General features: G+C 51.6%; 6 protein-coding genes across 6 annotated transcripts; 5 read left to right on the top strand and 1 right to left on the bottom strand.

Annotated features, from left to right (window-relative positions):
- Positions 1–4104: 4104 nt before the first annotated feature.
- Positions 4105–4963, top strand: SPBR_07718 (adenine phosphoribosyltransferase; the record flags this gene model as incomplete). Its single annotated transcript, XM_040765972.1, has 2 exons — positions 4105–4660; positions 4815–4963. The coding sequence occupies 2 exons, from the start codon at positions 4105–4107 to the stop codon at positions 4961–4963; spliced, it is 705 nt and encodes a 234-aa protein (XP_040617454.1).
- Positions 4964–7721: 2758 nt separating this feature from the next.
- Positions 7722–9113, top strand: SPBR_07257 (uncharacterized protein; the record flags this gene model as incomplete). The annotated part of the gene is made up of 1 exon (XM_040765511.1): positions 7722–9113. The coding sequence occupies one exon, from the start codon at positions 7722–7724 to the stop codon at positions 9111–9113; it is 1392 nt and encodes a 463-aa protein (XP_040617453.1).
- Positions 9114–9598: 485 nt separating this feature from the next.
- On the top strand, positions 9599–10147 carry SPBR_07911 (uncharacterized protein; the record flags this gene model as incomplete). Its single annotated transcript, XM_040766165.1, has 1 exon — positions 9599–10147. One exon carries the CDS (start codon positions 9599–9601, stop codon positions 10145–10147), a length of 549 nt encoding a protein of 182 aa, XP_040617452.1.
- Positions 10148–10342: 195 nt separating this feature from the next.
- SPBR_07805 (endo-1,4-beta-xylanase) lies at positions 10343–11079 on the bottom strand (the record flags this gene model as incomplete). Its single annotated transcript, XM_040766059.1, has 2 exons — positions 10343–10754; positions 10823–11079. The coding sequence occupies 2 exons, from the start codon at positions 11077–11079 to the stop codon at positions 10343–10345; spliced, it is 669 nt and encodes a 222-aa protein (XP_040617451.1).
- Positions 11080–15969: 4890 nt separating this feature from the next.
- Positions 15970–16335, top strand: SPBR_07997 (uncharacterized protein; the record flags this gene model as incomplete). The annotated part of the gene is made up of 1 exon (XM_040766248.1): positions 15970–16335. The coding sequence occupies one exon, from the start codon at positions 15970–15972 to the stop codon at positions 16333–16335; it is 366 nt and encodes a 121-aa protein (XP_040617450.1).
- A 2188-nt stretch (positions 16336–18523) lies between these two features.
- Positions 18524–20145, top strand: SPBR_07084 (uncharacterized protein; the record flags this gene model as incomplete). Its single annotated transcript, XM_040765338.1, has 3 exons — positions 18524–18623; positions 18729–19158; positions 19335–20145. The coding sequence occupies 3 exons, from the start codon at positions 18524–18526 to the stop codon at positions 20143–20145; spliced, it is 1341 nt and encodes a 446-aa protein (XP_040617449.1).
- Between the last annotated feature and the right edge of the window lie 16 nt (positions 20146–20161).

The raw sequence follows: 20161 nt of genomic DNA, 5'->3' as shown, positions 1-20161 counted from the left end.
ACAAAAAAGGATATGCCTCGTTGTCTTACTTGTTCATCGAGAAGCATTCCTGCTGATGCAAGAAGATGTGCCATAAGAGCAAGGCACACACCAACAAGATGCATCTCAGATGCCGTCAATTTTGACAGGGCACCGGAAGTTTCTTCCAAATGGATGAGTGAATCAGGCATCCTGACCTGGTCCTGCCATGGGCCGCGTCTGGACTTGCGTTGGGCATGAGTGGAAACAGTTTCGGGTTTTTAATCCGAGAAGAGAATAAACAAGCAGCCGATGCAGGTCGGCGGGGCTCGTTGCCGGCGGCCAGAGAACAGCCACCGTATGTTGCAGTGCATATAAGCCAGAAGGCTGTGGGCCGGACAGGCAGCGAAGTATTTCGAGTATGAAACAGTCTGAATGTAAATCAAAAACCTCTTTATGGCCCGCAGGTAACGTATGAGACGTGCATTAGCTTTCCGTGCGAAGGTACAGGTGCGTTTGTCGCACTGTCCAAGAGTGCGACGGATGAGAGGAGGTGCATGTATGAACGAGAATTGTCCAAGTCTGAAGTATTTGTGATGTACGCCAAATAAAATATACATAAATATCGTATGCTTGTCATCAGCCGACAATTGAGGTCTAGAACAATACTGTGTCGGGAGTTCTGAAGTGTGAGCTCCTCAGACGGCTCCCGACTTTGCTCCCTCAGTTAGTTTTCGATACCAGAGGGAAGTTCAGACTTTTCATTCCTCACGGCAAGGACAGAAGTATTCAGTATCAATGCACATCAGTAAGACAGTTGTCAAAACAACCAGATTATGCCGTGAAACGAGGAGAAGAAGTGAGGCAAAAGAACTGCAGGAGTGTGCCACACAAGGACTTGAAAAATGAACGCAAAGTACCTCGTAAACACCATAAAAGGCCATCACAAAGCGATATGTGATTTTGTTCATCACCTGGCCAGTGGCGAGAGAAAGACAAGCGGTGGCAGTGAAAAATGCAGTTATCTCTCGGTTCAAGAAAAAAGGCGAGGCTCAAAATCTTTTGCCTTGTTTCACGTCAGACAAAAGCCAAGTAATCCCGGGAAGAGTGCATGCCATGGCCTTTGGCATCGAGGGCGGGGAGCACACCAGAAACGATGGTAGTCGCTTCTATGTTCTGGCCGGACCAGGTTCGAAATGATGTGAGCCAGTGACGGCCCGCTGTACGTGAGTGACGTATACTTGTACAATGTGATATGGTGTTCATAATGTGGAACTCATATTCGATTGTGTTGTTTATAGCAATGTGCTTGTGGTTCCCTCCCACGCACACTGGTGGATGACGGCAGTAGGGGAGAAACCAGACCGTGGCACAGCTGAATACAAAGTAGTGACAGGCCAGGGAAAGTTTAGTTCCGGAGGTCAATGTTATCTATGCTCTCAACGGGCGGCGTACAGAGCAGCTGCCCAAGTATGTTGTACATTGTGCATATCTATTCGGTCGTAGGTGGGGCGGGTGGTACTTGGAGGTCTGGCTTGGTGGAGCCTGGAAGGACGTACTTCTGTACAAAGAGACGGTGAAAGCAGCGATCGAGGTGATAATGATGTGATCAGCGCCGCGTTGTATTTTCTGGCTCGGCCTGGCCCAGCTTTGTCCATTGAACCACATGTTCCTTGAGCCAGTATCCTTAGCTGCATACGTGGGGCAGTTAACCGCTACCATTCAGGTACAGGCCAGGGCAAGCAGGGACGGCACGGGAAGCCAGGCAGCGAGGCAACGAGGAACTGCCTCAACCCTTTGTCGGTGCTAGTATCTTACCAACTGAAATCTAGAGCCGTTGTTCGTATGCAAGCGAAGGATCTGTTCGGCTTGGAGTCACAGACACGCAAAAAAGGCATACCCGTGCGCCGCGCGTTTGCGAACAGAAAACTTTTAACGGGGTGAAATAGGACGATGTGGCTGCATTGCAGCGGAGGTGGGTTGTTAAGACGGCCACATGTGGTAAGACGGTTTTCCTATTCTGTGTTGTCGTCTTTCTTCCGTTACTTTTGTTCACAGTTGTGTTTCGGACCTGCCTTTTATCCCCTGCAATGCAAAACCGGACAGTGTTGACTGTCCATTGCTGTATGTTCCTGGTTGCCGGTTTCAGTGCCCAGGGCGTGTCGCTGTGTCCGAGGCTGTTAGCCTACTTGACACCATCCGGAATGCGTCCTTTGTAGGACTGGCAATGGGTACAATTTAGGCATGTCAGCAACACGCGTCGTGTGGGCTGAAGGCGTGAGTATTCGAATGTCGGCGCTCAACATGAGTGAATCTCGAGGCGGTATGAGCGTGGCACTTACGACAGGGGCGACACGAGCTGCGTAAAAGACGTGAGTCAACCGCTGTGCGTGAAAAAGGTCACTTCATTGCAGATTATGGAAGAAACGGATTTGGTGTAGGCGGAGTGCGGGCCGCAAAAGACGGCGTTTGGCAGGGCATGTTTAGAGGCGTTGAAACCGGCGTCTTCTGGGCGATTGGGACGGACGCAACAAGGAACGTGAAAAGGAACGCAAAACGAATGCCGAAGCCGCCAAAACTGAGGGAATTGGTGAGCCAAGTTTCGACAGCAAAAGATGCAAAGATAGGGGTAGAAGAAAGAAAACTTAACAGAGGCAGCCTCACCGCTCCATCTCCATCTCACTTTCCTGTTTGGTGTATTGCGGGCGTCGTTGCCGCATTGGGGGCTTGTAAATTGACTCGTCGGGGAAGGAGTGATGGTGGGTTGCCCGCAGAAAAGCCATTTGCAGCACCACCAATGAGCGACAGTTGCACGCCCAGGCACCACCGCGCCGAGCAGTCGTTTCGCTCGACATCTGCAACCGCCTGTCCACGAAAGAGACAGCGAAAGAAAAACCGCTTCACTCTGTGTTTCCTGGTGGGTCACGACCACATTCGAGACGAGAGACGAGAGGAATGGTCGGGAGGACGGACTATTGTCATGCTTCAGGGGATGGAGTGGGTGGATTTTTGACGAGTCTGGATCGAAAACAGGAAGGGGCAAACGTGCAAACACGGCTGTGATGGCAAGACCGGGGAATCAGAACAGAAAGCGCAAACGGCGCACCTTTCGAGTTTGTAGCCTGATAGGAGAAGATGGAGGACGCTTCTTTCGTGGTCTTGCCGTGGGGTGTGCCAGGCCAAAAAGCGGCATTGTAGTCATCCCATCCCACGTTTCCTCCTCCATCCCACTTCGTGATATCTCCAGCGCCGTTTTTGCGGTTTCATCCCACACCACCCTCTCCACACCTGCACCGACCATGCTTCCTTGTTTATCCTCTTGTTGTTATTCCACTGCGTCGACTGCCACTGCAACTGGCCACTTCTCTGCATCGCGGCGACTCGAAGGTCGTCGGAAGGCTGCACCGCCATCCTTCTTCCGCGTCGGCGTCGCCTTCTTATCCATATGCTGTCTCAGTGGCTCCAGCACGTCGTTTCCTGCTTCCTTGATGCAAGGCAGCAAGTCTGATTACCGCTCATGGTTAACGAGGTAAAGGGCCAATACAAGGCCATGTCTCTCGCTACATTGCTGCCCTTGCGTTGAATTTCATAGGCCGTTTTCTTCGAGGTTCCGTTTACCAACTGTTTTATTTCGGCCCTAATGCTTCTCATTAATTTATGTCCTGTTTTTATCTTTTATCTCTTTATCTTTTTTATTCTTAGTGCCGAGCTGCGTTTTTTTTTTTTTTTTTTCTCCTTAGCGTTCACTATTTTCCTTTACACGGCCTCGACGGCTCCCACTTACGGCACGCCCCTCCATTACAGCCTAGCTGTGCTGCAGCCAACGATTTTTTCTTTCTTTTTTTCTTTCGTTCCTCCCCATCCGCTTCCTCGCATAGATTGCACCCTCGTCGACCAGCACCTGTGCACCACCTTACGTCCTGCGCAGTACAGCGTTTGATTTCCCATCCTGCACCCCTCCGTGCACTGCATCTTTCGTGTTCAACCTCTCACACACTCTTCGTCCCCCTTCCTCTCTCGACTTCACCCCTCCTCCTCGCTGATACCGCCCTTTCGATCGCGTCCTCTCCCTTTTTCTTTCCGCTTCCCCTCCCCGCCTCTTTCTCTCTCGTCTCTTCTTTTTTTTTCCCCTTTCTCTTCCCCATCATGACCTCCCAGGTCCCTCAGACTGCCCAGAGTCAGGAAACAAGTCCAGACGCCTCCAGACCCGCTGCCACCACCGTCTCCGTTGCCCAAAATGCCTCGGGAGGACAGTCCGCCGCCGCCGCCGCCGCCACCACCGAACTCGCCAGTACAAAGATAGGCCTCTATGATGCCCTCCGGCGCTTCGTCGATTTCCCGATCAAGGGCATCGTCTTCATCGATATCATGCCCATCTTCCTCGACCCTGCTGTCCATGCCAGTCTCCTCCGCGCGCTTGAACTCCAAGCCCTGCACTTTTCACCCGCTGTTACCGCCGCCCCCAACACCCCCTGGGTTGACGTCGTCGTCGGTCTTGATGCCCGTGGCTTCCTGTTCGGCCCTGGCCTGGCCCTGCGTCTTGGCGCCGGCTTTGCGCCGGTGCGCAAACAGGGCAAGCTGCCGGGCTCATGCGTGACGGCCAGCTACGAGAAGGAGTACGGCACCGATTACTTCCAGATCCAGGAGGATGCCATCAAGCCCGGCCAGAAGGTCCTTGTTGTTGACGACATCATTGCGACGGGTAAGTTGCTACTGTTTTGCGCAATTGATCACTGTGCGCTCGCGGTTGCGCTCGTTGTTGCGCTGTTTTGCGCCTCTGGGCGCATTTCTGATCCCAACCCCTCGATCACATGCTTTTTTGGGTGCCTGTTCTCCGCTAACGCGCCTCTTTCTAGGCGGATCGGCTGCCGCTGCCGGTGAACTTGTCCGGAAACTCGGCGGTGAGCTCGTCGGCTACATGTTCATTCTGGAGATCTCCTTCCTCAAGGGCCGCGAGAAGCTCGGCGATGTACCTGTGATCACTCTGCTCGAGGAGGCGGAGTAGCCACCGAAGTGCTCTCTTACTTATCCACGATTTTTTTGCGACTTGCCTCGACATTCCCTCTTTCGCTCAAATCATTTTGTCCTTTTTCGCATTTATTTTGAGAAATATGAAAGGCGATACAAAAAAAAACACTTGAAAATCAACGCCTCGACCGCACTACCGGGTAACTTAGACGACACGACACTCGGGTACCAGGCGTTCAACAAACAATAGACTTCATAAAAGAAAATTCTTTTTTTTCTTCCGGCACGTTACGAGCACCATCTATTCCGCTATTGCATGCCTCAAATTATAAACAGTACAGCCCCGCCACATTAATACGGCCAGTCTGCATACCATACGACCGAGGGCGACAAACGCCGGCTGCAGAGACGTTTTGCTCCCCCACAAACGCTGCACACGACTTTATCTTGCCCCTCGGGTGCCTGAACGACCTTTGATCTTCAACAAGAGGGGAAATTCCGGGCGTCGCTGGACATATTTGGCTTTTGGGTTGGCAATCTGTTGTTATCTTTTGCCGCATTTGTATGTTTCTTGATTTTTACGTGTTCATCTGTATGGGTTTCTGCCTTGTTTTTCGTTTTTATACGTTGCTTGATCTTTTCTTTCTCCTCACAGGCCCTGCCTCTTCTTCTTGACGCGCATGCAATAACACATTTTTGTGCTGGCGGGCATTAATTTTTAGATAGCGCTCCAAGACGTTGTTTTCCGGGTTGGTCTCTGCACTTTGCAGTTCCATTTTTGCACTTGACGCTTGCTGCCTCCTGCTTCGTGCTTCTTGCTCCATATGTCGTTTCTCGTGTCCCCTTCCTATACCACATGTTGCTATGTTGTGCCACCTGGAGAAACGTGTGCCACCAACCTGCCAACTCCAATCCCAGCTACACGTGTCAACCTGGAATGGGCATCTCTGCGGCATCTGTGCTTTTTGTGTATGTGTTTGTGCTCCTGCGGGGTCCCGAGGGACGACGTTTCCGTGCCGAGGATGCATTTTCGCTGTCCTTTCCGTCCCTCATCTACACCCTGGGACAACTTCTGTCTCTTGTGTTCCCTTGTCCTTTAACATGGCCAGAGAAGGAACCGGTCGCACAACAGCTCCGATGCAGACGGTGACTGCTGTCTGTCTTTCTTCCCCCGCAATAGAACTGTAGTGCCACAGACGTGTCAGTCAGCAAAGGTGCAGGACGGGTTTGCTGTACGACGATATGCACGGTGATCCACACCACTCAGTTCGCTTCTCCGAATGCTGTCTCAGAAACATGACGACCGCGGCCCGTTAAAGACTGGCAATCGCGAGTCTTTGTGGAGTCGCCATGGCATTTTTACCCTGTTTAATGTCACTCCTATGCCATTTCTTGTGAAAGGATACATTTTTGATAATGAAATCATGATTTGTATTGACAATTATTCTTTTGAATAGACAACTTATACGAAACAAAATGAAGATTAGTTTAAGAAATTGACCATCTATACATACATATTGAAACTAAACAGCTGTTGCCTTTTGTCGTCTGACATTCTTTCATGGTCCATATTGTCTCTGAATGGAACGATGACAAGTGCACACCATCTTATCTCACATTTGCACACGTGCAGACGATGAGAGGCATATATGTGCCTCCAGTGAGCCGAGTACGCAAGAGTCTCACGTAACTCTCTCGACAGAAGAAGGGTCGAAGCCACCAGTGGGTGCATGGTTACTTCTATGGACGTTGTTGAGGCTCACCGTACTGTTGTCTTGCTGACCACGCATGTAAATGAAAAGGATAGCCTGCCTGACCTGGCTGGCAATTTGCTGAGCCACAACATCATCCATGAAGCCGGCTGCAATTCGCGTCGATTAGCAAAAATACAAGCCGCTGTTTCAAGGTTCGACAACATCACACTCACTGGGGACGGGGCATCTTTACCTGGCGCCGTTGACATTGGCCATCGTCTCCGGCCGTGCTACGCTCCCTCCTATAAGAAAGGTTCCGCGGTTCTTGCGTCAGACTGTGTCAGAGATGACTGTTATTGTAAGAAAAGCAACCCTCCCCCTGGAGATGTATCGCAACAATGAAATGATCACAGCGACTGGCGGCCCCGAAGTGTCGGCGGCCCTGGCAAAAGCTACACCGGCTTTTTTTAGTCTTGTTAGCCGGCAATGACTGTCGTTCTGCCAACCCACTAGCAAGCAAACCTGGTGGACCGAGACATACTCCCGTTATCTTGACGGCCGGCCCGGAACTGAGTTTTAAACTCGGACAACGCCCACGACGCCATTTCTACCAAAACTTCAAGAAAGACTTTTGGTAGTTAATGCGACGAACGTGAGGATGGTTTGTGGCTTTGGAATCATGCACTCTTGTCTTGCAGTCGTTGTTTCGAGTGGAGAAGATGACAAGGCTGACTGTTAGTGCTGACCCAAGCCATTGCTCACTCCATTTGACATGTAATTGTCCCGTATTACGCAAAGTTCTTCCCTCCTCGAAGTAGTATTCGCGTGATTCCTGATTCCACGTCAATGAGCCAGACATTGGTGGCCGATGCATGCAATTCAGTATTTGGAAATGAGAGTGTTAGGACTTGGCGTCATTCCGCGTATTGCTGTCGCGCTCATTAGGCAGGTGCGAGTCTCTATATCTTCTCGTCGCCGCCTCTTGCCGTTTGGACTTTGTAAATAATTACTTTGAACCTTGGTCAACAAATATCACGATCGCACCTTCCTAAGATCCTCCCGATAGCACTCCCCAAGATTACTAATACTCCCCATACAAAAATGGCTCCCGGCAATGCCTCCACCGCGGCCACTCTCGGCGACTACCTTGCGCAATACCCTGCCATTAAATACTACATGCCTGACTCGCCCGACTTTGCTGCTACCAAGGCCTCCTTCATCTCGAAGCCGGCCACCCAGCCCTTTGCCATTGCGCGGCCCCAGTCCGCCGCGGACGTCCAGGCACTCATCCGCTTCTGTGTCGACAACGATGTCGACTTTGTCGTGCGGGTCGGCGGCCACGACACGGCAGGGCGGACCCAGGTCCATGGCGTGCTGACAATTGATTTGCGTGACCTCAACTCGGTCGTGGTCGACGAGGCGTCGAAGACAGTCAAGGTTGGTGGCGGCGCCCTCCTACGTGATGTGTCCAGAGAGCTGGGGAAGTTTGGACTCGCCACGCCTGTTGGCACCGTTGGAAGTGTCGGCTACGCGGGCTGGGCCACGCTGGGCGGCTACGGTCCCTTCGCGCCCAAGCACGGCCCCGGCGTCGACCAGATCCTGAGTGTCCGGCTGGTCAATCCCGCCGGCGAGCTGGTCGAGCTGCAGGGCGACGACGAACTGCTTACGGGCCTGCGTGGTGGCGGCGGCATCTTTGGTGTGATTGTCGAGACGACGGCCAAGGCATTCCCCCTCAAGGAGATTGTGGCCGGCATGGTGGTGTCCGACCCGAGCGACCTGCCGGGTGCCTGGACAGCATTCTCGGCTGCCTACCAGGGCTGGCGCGAGTCGGGCGAGCTGCCTGCCGAGCTGTACCTGCAGCCCTTTGGCGTGTCCTTCCCGGGCGTCGGCCACGTCTTTGCGCTCGGCGTGACATGGATTGGCGAAGACCATGACGCCGCGAACCAGTGGGTCGACAAGGTCGCGGGCTCGCTTGGCAAGCCCCCCATTGTCAAGCAGGCGGCGCCGACATCGGTTTATCAGTTCATCGAGAACAACGAGAAGAACCTGACGTACGGCGTCTATGGCCGCGTGTTCCCACTGAACTTTAAAAAGTACACGCCCGCGATGGCCGCCGTGTTCGCCAAGTACAACGCCAGCCTGCCGACGTCCGACAGCGCCATTTCCATTCATGCGCTGCGCACACCGCCCGCCAACGAGGCCTCCGTTTTTGGCGCCCGCGAGGACCACGCAATGCTCGAGGTCATTGCGGTGGCCAAGGACGCGGCCGACGAACAGAAGGCGGCCGAGTGGGCCAAGGCCTTCGTCCGGGACCTGCGCGCAGCCGGTCCAGACAACGTCCTGGAGAGCACGTATGTGTCGCTGGGCGGTGACGACGACTCGGACAACAAGAAGATCTATGGGTCGCAGCACGACCGGCTGGTGGCGTTGAAGAATAAGTACGATCCAAAGAACGTTTTTAAGCATGCCATTCCCAAGCTTGCGTCGTATTGAAAGCCGAGGCTGGCGACGTGCTCAACGGGACGCTTTCTGGGACACAGACACGTCAGGATTTATCAAACTTAGGATGAGCATGAAATGAAAATTAATTGTGGACTTCGCGATTAAAAAGTACGTAAAGTGAACAGACGTAAAACAGTTCAAGGAGGCCCGACATATTCCCGAGCAAATACAATCGACCAACCGTTTAAGCTCTCGTACCTTTATACCCCAATTTGTCAGCAACACGATTTGTCGTCACCGCTCTTAGGGCCATTGGGGCAATGGATTTTCCGACATGTCCCTTTATACAAAAAGGGGTGCTGCATTTATACCGCGGACGACAACGGGTTGTGCTGCGTCCCAATTCGGCTTCCACGTCTTCGCATTACGTCCCTGATATTATATATTGTCTACTCGCATCTCATTTACTATCTACTCTCTATTCTCCCATCCATCACCACTCCTTCGTTCCGCTCACAAGTGGACGCAACCCTACTATGGCCACCCCCACCGCCTCCGCCGTCCTTTGGCCCACCAAGTTCCTCCCCGGCGCCACGGACAACTACGTCTCCAACGAGGTGTTCGCCGTTGGTCTGACGGCAACTCAGGTATGGCCTTATTTGGCCGACAGCGCCCATTGGGAGGCGTACTACGACAACATCGGCCAAATCACCCCGCCCGCATGCGGCTCTCTGTTCACGCCTGCGGCTGTCGGCAGCCACTTCAGCTTTGCCACGTTTGGCTTTCCTCCGCTCGACATGGAGCTCGCTGAGTGCGTGCCACCGACGGCCACCACGCCCGGCCGCCTGGCTTGGCACGCCCGGAACGACGGCGATGCGGACTCGGCGATCGAGGTGTACCACGCGTGGATCGTGGAGGATGCGCCGTGGTCGACCAAGGACAAGCCGTTGACGCGGATTCTGACGCAGGAGACGCAGATTGGCAAGCCGGCCGCCCAGCTGGCCGAGGCCCAGCCGAACCCCATGCTCAATGGCCACCAACGCTGGCTCGACGGTCTGGTCAAGTATGCCAGGTCGAAAAACTAGGATGGGGAGTGCTTTGATAATATATATGGATCTAGACCAAAAGAAATAGTTGAATATTTCTGACACTACGAGAGCGTGAAACGAAGATATACAATATGTGCACATCACCAAGCCAACTCTGCCACACGGATTTTTTTTTTTTCGTTTTTTTTTTTTCTCGTCACCCTTCGCTTCGCTCGTTGAGATTGGGAGGTTTTACGTGCTCAGCGTGTACTTGCTGTTGCCACCAGCGTTGCCCCAACCCTCCGTCGCCAGCACCTGGTAGTCCATGGAGCCCAGCTTGAGACCCAGCGACGCCCACGCATCAAAGTGGTTCTTGGTCGTAATCGTACCGCTGCCGGGCCGCGAGGTGCGCCGCTGGGAAATGTACTGCGTGAAGGTCGTCGTGCCCGCAATCGACGGCTGGTTGACCTGTGTGTGCTTCCAAACATCGTATGTCGACCCGTCGCTCTCGACGGTGCCGACCTTGCTGCCCTGGGCGGAGCCCTTGCCGTCGGACGCGTACTCGGTAATGTAGTACTCGACGAGCGGGTTGCGGGACCAGCCGTAGACGGAGACGAGGACAGTGCCACCGGAGTGGGAGGTGGAGCCGTCAAACGTGATGTTCCTAAAGAGGTGTTAGTACAAGGGACGCGAGGACAGTCCAGGAAAAGAGAAAAACAAAGAACAACTAACCGGGTGGTTCCCGTCTTCCAGCCCTTGCCGACGACGAAATCACCGGCACCAGAAAAGGACACCGAGTAGCCGTTGTTGCTGGGCTGGAAGTTGACGTTGCCTCCCGTCTTGTAGTTCTGGTTGTAGTCCTGACGGGCCTCCAGAGCCGCCTCAGAGGGGCCGATGACAAAGTCAGGCGCGTCGGCCTCAGCCGTGGGGGCAGCCAAGGCGGCCGAGACGGCCGTGGCAGCAAGTGCCAAGTATGTGAGGGCGACCATGTTGGTTAGGTGTTTGGTTATTTTTGAACGAATTGCAAGGTGTTGATGGACCACGAAAACGATACGACAAGAAGGCAGGACAAGACAAGGCGCCAAGCGGTGCCATTCGGCAGTTTATATAGTTTCCCCGTATTGTCCTGCCCTCCTCCGCATGATCGCCTTGATCTTCTCGTTTGTCCATTCTTGGCCGTCTTTCATCCTCAGTATTTCCTCTTCTGTCGCCCCCCGCTCATGTGTACGTTTCCCGGCTAAAATAGGGTAGGATCCACCTCATATAAGATCACAGTATTCTTCCATGGGTGCCAAAGTATTGCCCACATCATTGAGATATTACTCTATGGGGTTATATTTGCTCCAGATTAGCACGGGGCGGCCGCTCACTCTCAGAACTACTGTGCAGCTCTTCCGTACTTTGGATAAACCTGATCGGAGAAGACCAGTCTCCGAAACGCGGGGAGCCGAACGCCTCCCTTTCTTCCTTTCTTCCTTTTCTTCCTTTTCGTCGAATTTGTTTGCTATGCTCATATATTCGGCTTTTTTGGGGCCATTCTAACTCCACAACAGAGGATAATAGAAGACAATATGGAATAAAGGATGCATCTTTATAAAAGTTTAGGAAGTTGTCCGGCGAGCCGAACATTCATGTAGGTTTTCGCAGTTCAAGTATGCAGTTCGTGATTCAACAATTTATTTACGAATATTGACAACACTGGTAGGTCAAAGCAACACTTGCGCTGGCTTACCTTTGCCGTTTAGTGCCCACTCCCTGGAAACTTTCTCCCTCATTGCCGTTTATAGTCAATAGTAACCATCCTCGACAAATGCCATCTGGCCACACCTCATTTGTTTCTCATATTTCACTGGATGGCATACGGCAGGCTTGTCCGAGAATCCAGAAGCTCACCAGCTCGGCATGGAGGCCCTTGCTTCGGCTCTTATCAGCTTTTATCCAACTGAACGACCCGTAAATATCCATCCACCATGTCCACGCTCCTTTCTTTGGCAAACCAACGTTACCAGGGCATCATACGACCAAAAGTCTCATCACCCTCTCCGCGGGGGGAGTAAGGACCACGGCTGTCGGTCTAGGCGGCCTAACTTCCAAAGGCACTCTACCGGCCACGTGAACGGTTGCCTATGAATACGGAACTAACATACAGCATTTTCTATATTGTGACTTGATTGAGTCGTCCCACCACATTGGAAGAAGGGACGAACTGTTTACAATGCGAATAGCCGTTTAGATTATGTGGCACTTCATTGACTATTACAGTTTTGAAAACAAGCCGTCCTCTAATGTTCAGTCGTTCCATTTTATTGTGTTCGTAGACTCAGCCGACTATATTGTTGAGTAAAACGAGAAAACGGCCATCTCCTCTACACGAGAATTCTCCCGAGTGTTAATTTAGGTTGTTTTCAGTTGTCGACTTGTCTGACGAAAAGAAAGTAGGATGACGTAATTCAACAACCTCCTGTGTTCATGCTCCAATTTCAGAGTCGAATACTGACACCTATCTAATGTATAGCTTTCGCAGCCTCCTGTCCTAACCATTACCCGCAACTGGTTCAGCGCGCGGTCCGATAAAAATGCCATCCAGTGGCAGTAGCTCCTGCTTGCGGAATGGCAGCCGCAGTTGACGCGAAGTGGTAGCCATTTTAGGCCGCGTGTTTTCCAACTTCGGAAGAGTTTGCCCATACGCGCGCTCCGCGAACCCTTAATATATTCCTGGGCCTCAGAAAGTACGGACTCTCGTATGGTGGTCGCTTGAGTTGTTCCTCGGAAAGCTGCTGCTGCGGCTACGTCCGGGATCATGGCCTTTTGTCCCCGCTCCTCGTGAAACTCATGTTCGCAATCTTCAACGCCCTTTCCTTTCCTATGATGGTGATGATCATTGCTGCCGGCGTCCCGTTCTTGGCCATGCCCTTCGAAAGAGCCCTCGTCAAGTTGGCTTTGAAAGACCGCTATGTCAAAAGGCGCTTCCTCTTCGGCGTCGGCGCGTTCTTGGCGTGGAAATTCTTTTCTCCATCTTTGCTGCAGCATTGTGGTCTGGAATAGTCAGATCTTGGGATTATTATATCAAGTCTTCCCAGTGAGCTGCGGCTGGACTGGGAAAACGACTGCTGCCGTCGTCGTCGTCATCGGGCGGTAGCGTTCTATGAAGGCTGACCTTACCATCATTACGTTCTCGGCCGGCGTATCCATAGCTCTCCAACTAGTGCTATATGACACGCCCGTCCTCGCTTCCGCATGTCCTTCGCCAACCCCAACACCTCATGAAAAGACCTTCCTATCCCTGTTACATATAAAGAACTCCCTGTCCCATCCGTTTTCCCCGTCACATTACTCAACGGTACCGCCTCGTCGACAGCTGGACCCCGTGGCTCGGCCCTTATAGCAGCAGTGCGTGACGTTTAACAACCAGTGGACCTATGACGCAGGGCAAGTCATTACTACTGCCGACGCCATCAACACCGTCGCCGCCAGCGGCGGGCGGGTGTCTTTACCTTTTAAGTTCTTGTCGTGCATGCCGGGCAATGTCGTGAACCACACATTAAATGTGTAAGGGGAGAGGGACATACACTGTAAATAGCAAGTAATACGATGTATTAATTACACTGTATACTGAAGGCCACTGCCAGTAACCTAAGCACCCTTATAAGCCACTTGTGACTTTTAAAGAGTAATGAGAAATCAACACAATAAATGGTCTACCAATTAAAAACTAGTTTTTCAATAAGTATTTTATTGCGTGAGTCTCATGACATGTTTATTATCTAGAAGGGCAGAGAGTGTTGAGAGTTTGTCTAGACGATGCAGTAATGGAAGAAAACTCATTCGCAAAATGAGAAAAGAGATTCGTGTATCAGTGCACAGTTATTATTTATTGCTTGGTATGACGCAGGTAAGAGTTCTTGTTTACTGTTTGCCGGCGCTACCAACCCGTATACACCTGGAGTATTTTGCCTACTACCGCTTATCATGATACCGCCGGTGTATACCACCGATCAATACCGGGGATGCGAAATGTACGGCCCGGTTGGTCACGTGTTATTGATCCCATGATATATGATATAATGGTACGCCCGTCGGTATGACCGCCAGCACAGCCGCTCTTGTCCCAATAGGGCATCACCCTTGGCCCGGCAAGTGCCGGCAACGCAGTAGTAGCTACCGTTGCGATTGACCTTATTGGGACAGTACACGACAAACGGACTATCATCGGGGCACCATGTATTCTCATAATCGCATTGGTGCATTTGGAAGTTTTGGGCAGTGTCTATTGGCTAGTATTAATGGTGTAGGACATTGCAGCCGAACGACCAGCCTGCCCCGATAGATGCATTAGCTGGCACACGAGTGGTAGAGGTGGATAGATCCCACAACAATTTTGTCCTATAGCAGCTTTTCTCGATTACCTTATCAACATCCGCCGGAGGCGTCCAGTTGACGCCAGTGCACTCAACAACAGCAACGTCGTTGTTGTACGTTTTACTACAAGTGGGTTCACCAGAGTACTCCGGGTTGGAGTGGGCCAAGGTCGGAGAAGTCGAGTCTTTGGCTCTGCGGCGTGCCCGTGGTGAGGCTCAAACAGGTGGGCGACGAGGTGGGTACCAGTTGATACGCTCAGCGACGTCTGGTCATGGAATTTAACGTGATGCCAGATGAATTTGACTTGTGCACAAGTAGCCGAAGCTACAAGAGCCAGAACGGCTTGGAATGGAGTCTTGGAGTGCATCTTAGAATGAATGGAGACAGATACGGATAAAAATGCAATTTCTTTTTGTGAAGAGGTCTCACTGCCGAGCTAAGTTGGATTGTTTGTGAGGTTGTCGACACCAGATATTCAAAAACCGTAAAGACCGGTGGCATCTCTTTTATAGATTATAGTTTGACAGATCGAATGGCTCGTTGCATCCAAGGGTATCTAGTTTTGTTGGGCGCAGTTTCTCGCAAGGAACATTATACACAGTTAACGGGGGGCCACACATGACTTTGAGCACCTACTACCATGATAATTTGTAAAATTTGATGTGTACAAGCCGCAAAAAGTAGGAACTCAACGTAGAGCCCAAAATATCCGGCTTATCTCTGACGACGTGCGTATATATGCCTTCCACTTGGTTTGGCAGTCTTTTTACAAAAAAAAAAAAAAAAAAAAAAAAAAAAAAAAAAAAAAAAATAAAAAATCTTTATCCTACCCAGAATGCGCCGCAGAGTCTTATCAATATCCATGCAAACAGGTTTCTTTTCGATTTGTTGTGTATCATCACACATCCGATGTCTAGATGCCCGACAAATACACTGGTTTGGCCCCCATTTCAGAAAATCGTCAAATTTTGCCGTCTATGGATTTTGGACATAGTCAACCAGAGTGGACAGCCAACTTGACGGTCTGGTCTACTGGCCCGGATATACGACCGGCAAGCACTCTCCAGTTAGGCGTCCACCATGTTCGGTACAGCATAGAAAGGGGGCCTGATACTATCAGCCTAATTAAAAGTCTAATTAAAAGTCGCACAAATAATACTGGGCGCATAATAAATACTGTGGTCACCGTGGTCCAGGCCCTGACCGTCACATTTCCTATTATTCAAGAAACAACTGTGCCCCAGTCAAGCAGAGGCTGATTGCACTTGACCAAACAAACTCAGGATAGTACCGATAAATAGTTGGCACTGTATCCAACGCCCCTTGTCCCTTCCTCTTTTATTTTTAGACTTTTTGGACTTTATGGACGTTTTTATACCGCAGCTCGCTGTTTCGCTGTTCCGCGGTAGATCCTGCATGTTACACGTCTTTTTTATTTTATTTTATTTTAAATACCTCCATAGTTTGAAAAGACCAGTCAAATTTGCCTTGTTCTGTACGCAGTACACAGCACCACGACCATGTCCAACTCCAGTACTTCGAGCTGCCCGACGAACCTCGTTCCCGTCGACCTACCCATCCCGCACAACCTTACCTACGCCGTCATCCCTGGCACCAACGCGTCCGACCCGTGGATGGTCGATTGCTGCCACCCTAGTCCCGTGCACGTTGTAAATACTTGCTGGGAATGGTGCCAGCTCAACGGCACGAACGAGGATGATGTCTCATCGGATTTCAACGCTTGTATGATTACCAGCAAGCGCAACCTTTCCCAATCCAACGGAGTGCTCATCCACATGTCCGGCACAACGTCAAACTCAAACAACCGTGCCACGTTTGCAGGAATGGCGCTGGTAGCGCTCACAGCTTCAGTTGTGTTGTTTTGATGGTTTAAGAGCTGGGAGCTGAGTTGGATGGTGATTTATATTTTTATTGTATCGGCCTCGTCTTTTGTTCGTTGAATAGTGACTAGAATAATTCGAGGTGAGGGAAGAGTAATGATCATTTATATCGTGTATAATAATATAAGGAAATATTATTATTATATTACTACTACTATATGGCTATCACCGTAAGGTATACCAGTCTATCGTAGGTTCTAAGTGTAGGGAAAACCCCTCTAGACTGAAAACCCACACTCCTACGCAGTCTATCATTCGTGGCGTCGACGTTCACCGAGCTTGCTCTCACCACCATGCGTATATTACATAAGGTAAAATCCAGGTCTGTAGCCTTCCAACTCGCCATCCTCATTCCCGATCTAATACTTATTAATCAACCGTACCGTAAGTCTCTATGTCTCTAGGCGGCCAACTCGTATAAACTAACGGATAAGCGTCTTAGCCGACAAAGGCAACGCTGGTGCTATGAGTGGCCATCTGCTGAGGATTGTTTTGTTAGTTTTGTAAAACGAAAACAAAACGAGAAGACAAAGGAGACGTAAATAAACATGATTAAGAGTCTACTCAAGTACAGCATACGGCTAAACGAGATTTGGGTGGCATCACGCGTGCAGTCGTCTGTCGGTGAGATGATGGGCTGTGCGAAAGAATGCATATGCGATGCTGATGTTGACGGAGGTGAAATTGATTTTTCACTTCATTTATTCTTGTCATTCAGACAGCACATAAAATTGTAAATTGTGCCCCGTGTGGTTCCAAGATGTAAGGGACAGGTCATTCGTACCAGTCGCGCCTTCCATAGTCGGCAAGCCAAACAAAGAACAATAAGACCGTGCAATACACGTGATGCGTCATGGTTTCTCAATTAAGGGGCTTTGATTTCTCTCGAAAATAGTATCCTTATTTGTCCGTCCTCTTATCGTCGTCGACCACCTCGTCGAGCCGGAATACTACCGGCTCTCACTTCTCGCCTTCTAACCTCTCAGTCCCTCTCTGCCGCACCTTTCGTGTGGTAATGGCTGCCTGCGATGCAGTTGAGTCAATCCGTAGCTTCGGCTTATTGTTGTTTTTTGTTGTTGTTATCCATGATCACTGACGCATTTCTGTACAAGTCATGCCATTCGTCCGTTCGCGCCCAACGAATGCCTCCTATTCGATGCTCACAGCGTCTCGTGTACGCAAGAGGCTCCCCCGCATAAGCCTCACTGTTGCACGAACTGCCCATGTCCGCTCTTTGCTACCTCGTCGCGGTTTTGTGCTGTAGTCGCGTCCGAGGATCGTGTTCGCTTTGCAGGATTGTTGCCTAGTCGCCTCGTCGCCTTGAATTTTGTGTTTCCTATTTTCTCTGGCGATCGGGGTCGCCTCATCCTGTGGTTGGCCCAGCCGAGTCTGAAGCACTTACGGCCTGTCGCAGGTGCGCGGAGAAGGGTCGGCCGACAGCCCACAGCAAGCACTGAACGGTGCCACGTCAACGCTGTAGGTTGCAGCTTGGAAAGTTGGGGGCCAGACCATTTTCCCTCTCTTCGCTTTGCCTATGAGCACACAATTGATAAGGTGAAAGGAAGCAAAGAGGCTCAAAAAGGCGGACAACGGCAAACACAATCTTCTGCATCGAGGAATCCCCGCAGCAAAAGGGGGTGATGTGATCTATGATTTCACTGGGCAAGGCCGAAGCCGCGTCACAACAATCATCATGGAAACGGAAAGATGTGCACAAGATGAATTGAGGCCAGCCTCGTACCAAATCCCGAGGCTGTCAGCGGCTGAAAAATATACAAACGGATACATCGGGGAGGATGACGGCAGGAAGCACTGGATGAAAGGCTAGCAAACCAGAACAGGATCAGAATCAGGATCGGGAACAGGAAGAGGAGAAATCTACAAGATGATGAGGGACGAGGCGAGGCCTACGAGACATGACAGCCGGATGTATGGGCCGCAGAAGCTCGCATGGCATCAGAGTAATTGCATTCCCGCTCATCGATTACTTGAGCAAGCATGGCGAACCCAGGATATATAACCCGGCATGATCCTCGAGCATCAGTTTGATGAGATCCATCGTCAAGCCCAACCTTGCAAGTACCTACACCCTGGCTTGCCCGTCATACCTTACCCAACCACCGCTATTCACATTCCTTGTTCTTTCACTTCAAACATTTACACAAGTATCAGCATGGCCTCTCCAAACGGCCTCAACGGCACTCTTGCCTTTCTCAATGTACCGTCAAACGGCACATCGCCGCCTTCGCCGCCGCTGCAGACCATCGAGCTCAGTGAGAGACTGAGTACACTCCAGCAGAGCATGGAGACTCTCTGGCAGAATCGCAATGTCTTCAAGGACGTCTAGGCCGTGCTCTCTGACAACAAGGACTGCCAAGGGGCTCTGCGTGCCAGCATGGACCATGTTCACCAGGTCAAAGCTGAAAACGACAGCATGCAGTCTCAGATTGCGTCCCAAGGGACGACCATTCGGAGGCTCCAATCCCGTGTGGAAGAGCTGCAAAAGAAAGCGGCCATCAAAGACCGTGACCTCAAAAACATCACGGAATCGAATGCCACCTTGAAGTCCGAGGCTACGGAAGAGAAGAAAAAGATCGAAGCCCTCCTTGTGGCCAATGATACACTCACGCGGGACAAGAAATCTCTCGAAGGAAAGTTGTCCCAGCAATCAGCCCAACTCGCCAAACTGACTGCCCAAGTCGAAACGCTGAAAACGCAGCACAATGCCAAAGTGGGCGAGCTCAAGAGGCAGCTGGATACGCTCAACAGATATGCCCGCCCGGTCCACAACCTGCCTCTGCAAGACATGTAAGTCTATCCTCTCGATGCCCTTGACCTCTCACAACTCTTCGCCCTCGAGCGCTCTAACGTACAATTATTTGAATTAGTTCGGCAAAATTGGATTCTATCTTCCAGGGAGCTCATCGCCTCGTCAGCAATTGTTTCGCCACAGACCTACCTGCCCACGTCTTTGCCCGCGACAGCGATGACTGGAAGGCGTTCACGCGCGCTCTTGGAGACACCAAGATACCGCTGCCGCCGTCCAACACTCTTGACGCCAAGCGTATGCGCACAGCTGCCGTCCTGCGCTTCTTGGCCAAAAGTGCCGTTGCCGAACTGTTCCAGCCTTTTTACACTCTGGAGCACGGCAGTGAGTTGAGCGACTGGCTCCACGAACGCATCGATGATGACGAGCACCTCGACTTTGTGCGCCGTGTGCTTCTCCGTGCTGAGGCCAAGCCCGCGACCATGGACGGGGCCCAGAACAATCTATTCCACGCAGAAACCCACGCGGCGGCCCGCGCCAAGGCCGTCGGCCGGACACTCAGTGTCCGGGGTGCTGTCGGTGGTATTCTTTCGCAAGAGGCAAGCGACACCTTCTTCGTCGCCCTCGGCCGCTGGTGTGCCGAGACTGCTGAGACGTGGCGCACCGACATTCAACCTCTGCGTGACGTCTTTCAGGCACTCATTGACCTGGATGACGACGAACTCGAGGTTGACGAGTGGCGTGTGCTGCCGGACACTCCGGACAAAGGCGATGGAAATGCGCCATTGCCTGTTCCACCCCTGGCCAGCATCAACGACGTCGCTGCGTACGTCTGGCCCCTCTTCATGTCCAACGGCAACGTCGCACAGTGCGGCTTTGTTGTCACCAAGGCCCAAGTAGCTCGGGCCGAGCTTGAAGTGGGCCAGTTTGCGGCTATGCAGAACAATGGTCGGCGTGTGAACCGGGCCTCTGCTCGGCGGTCCAGCGGCAGCGGCAGAACCCCCAGCACCGCGAACCAGAATTTTTGAAGCCGTCCCTCATCGG

The sequence above is a fragment of the Sporothrix brasiliensis genome (genome assembly GCF_000820605.1).
Source record: "Sporothrix brasiliensis 5110 chromosome Unknown Cont20, whole genome shotgun sequence".
Lineage (NCBI taxonomy): Eukaryota > Fungi > Ascomycota > Sordariomycetes > Ophiostomatales > Ophiostomataceae > Sporothrix > Sporothrix brasiliensis.
Note: the sequence above shows the minus strand (reverse complement) of the source record. Positions and strands in the feature narration are given on the sequence as shown.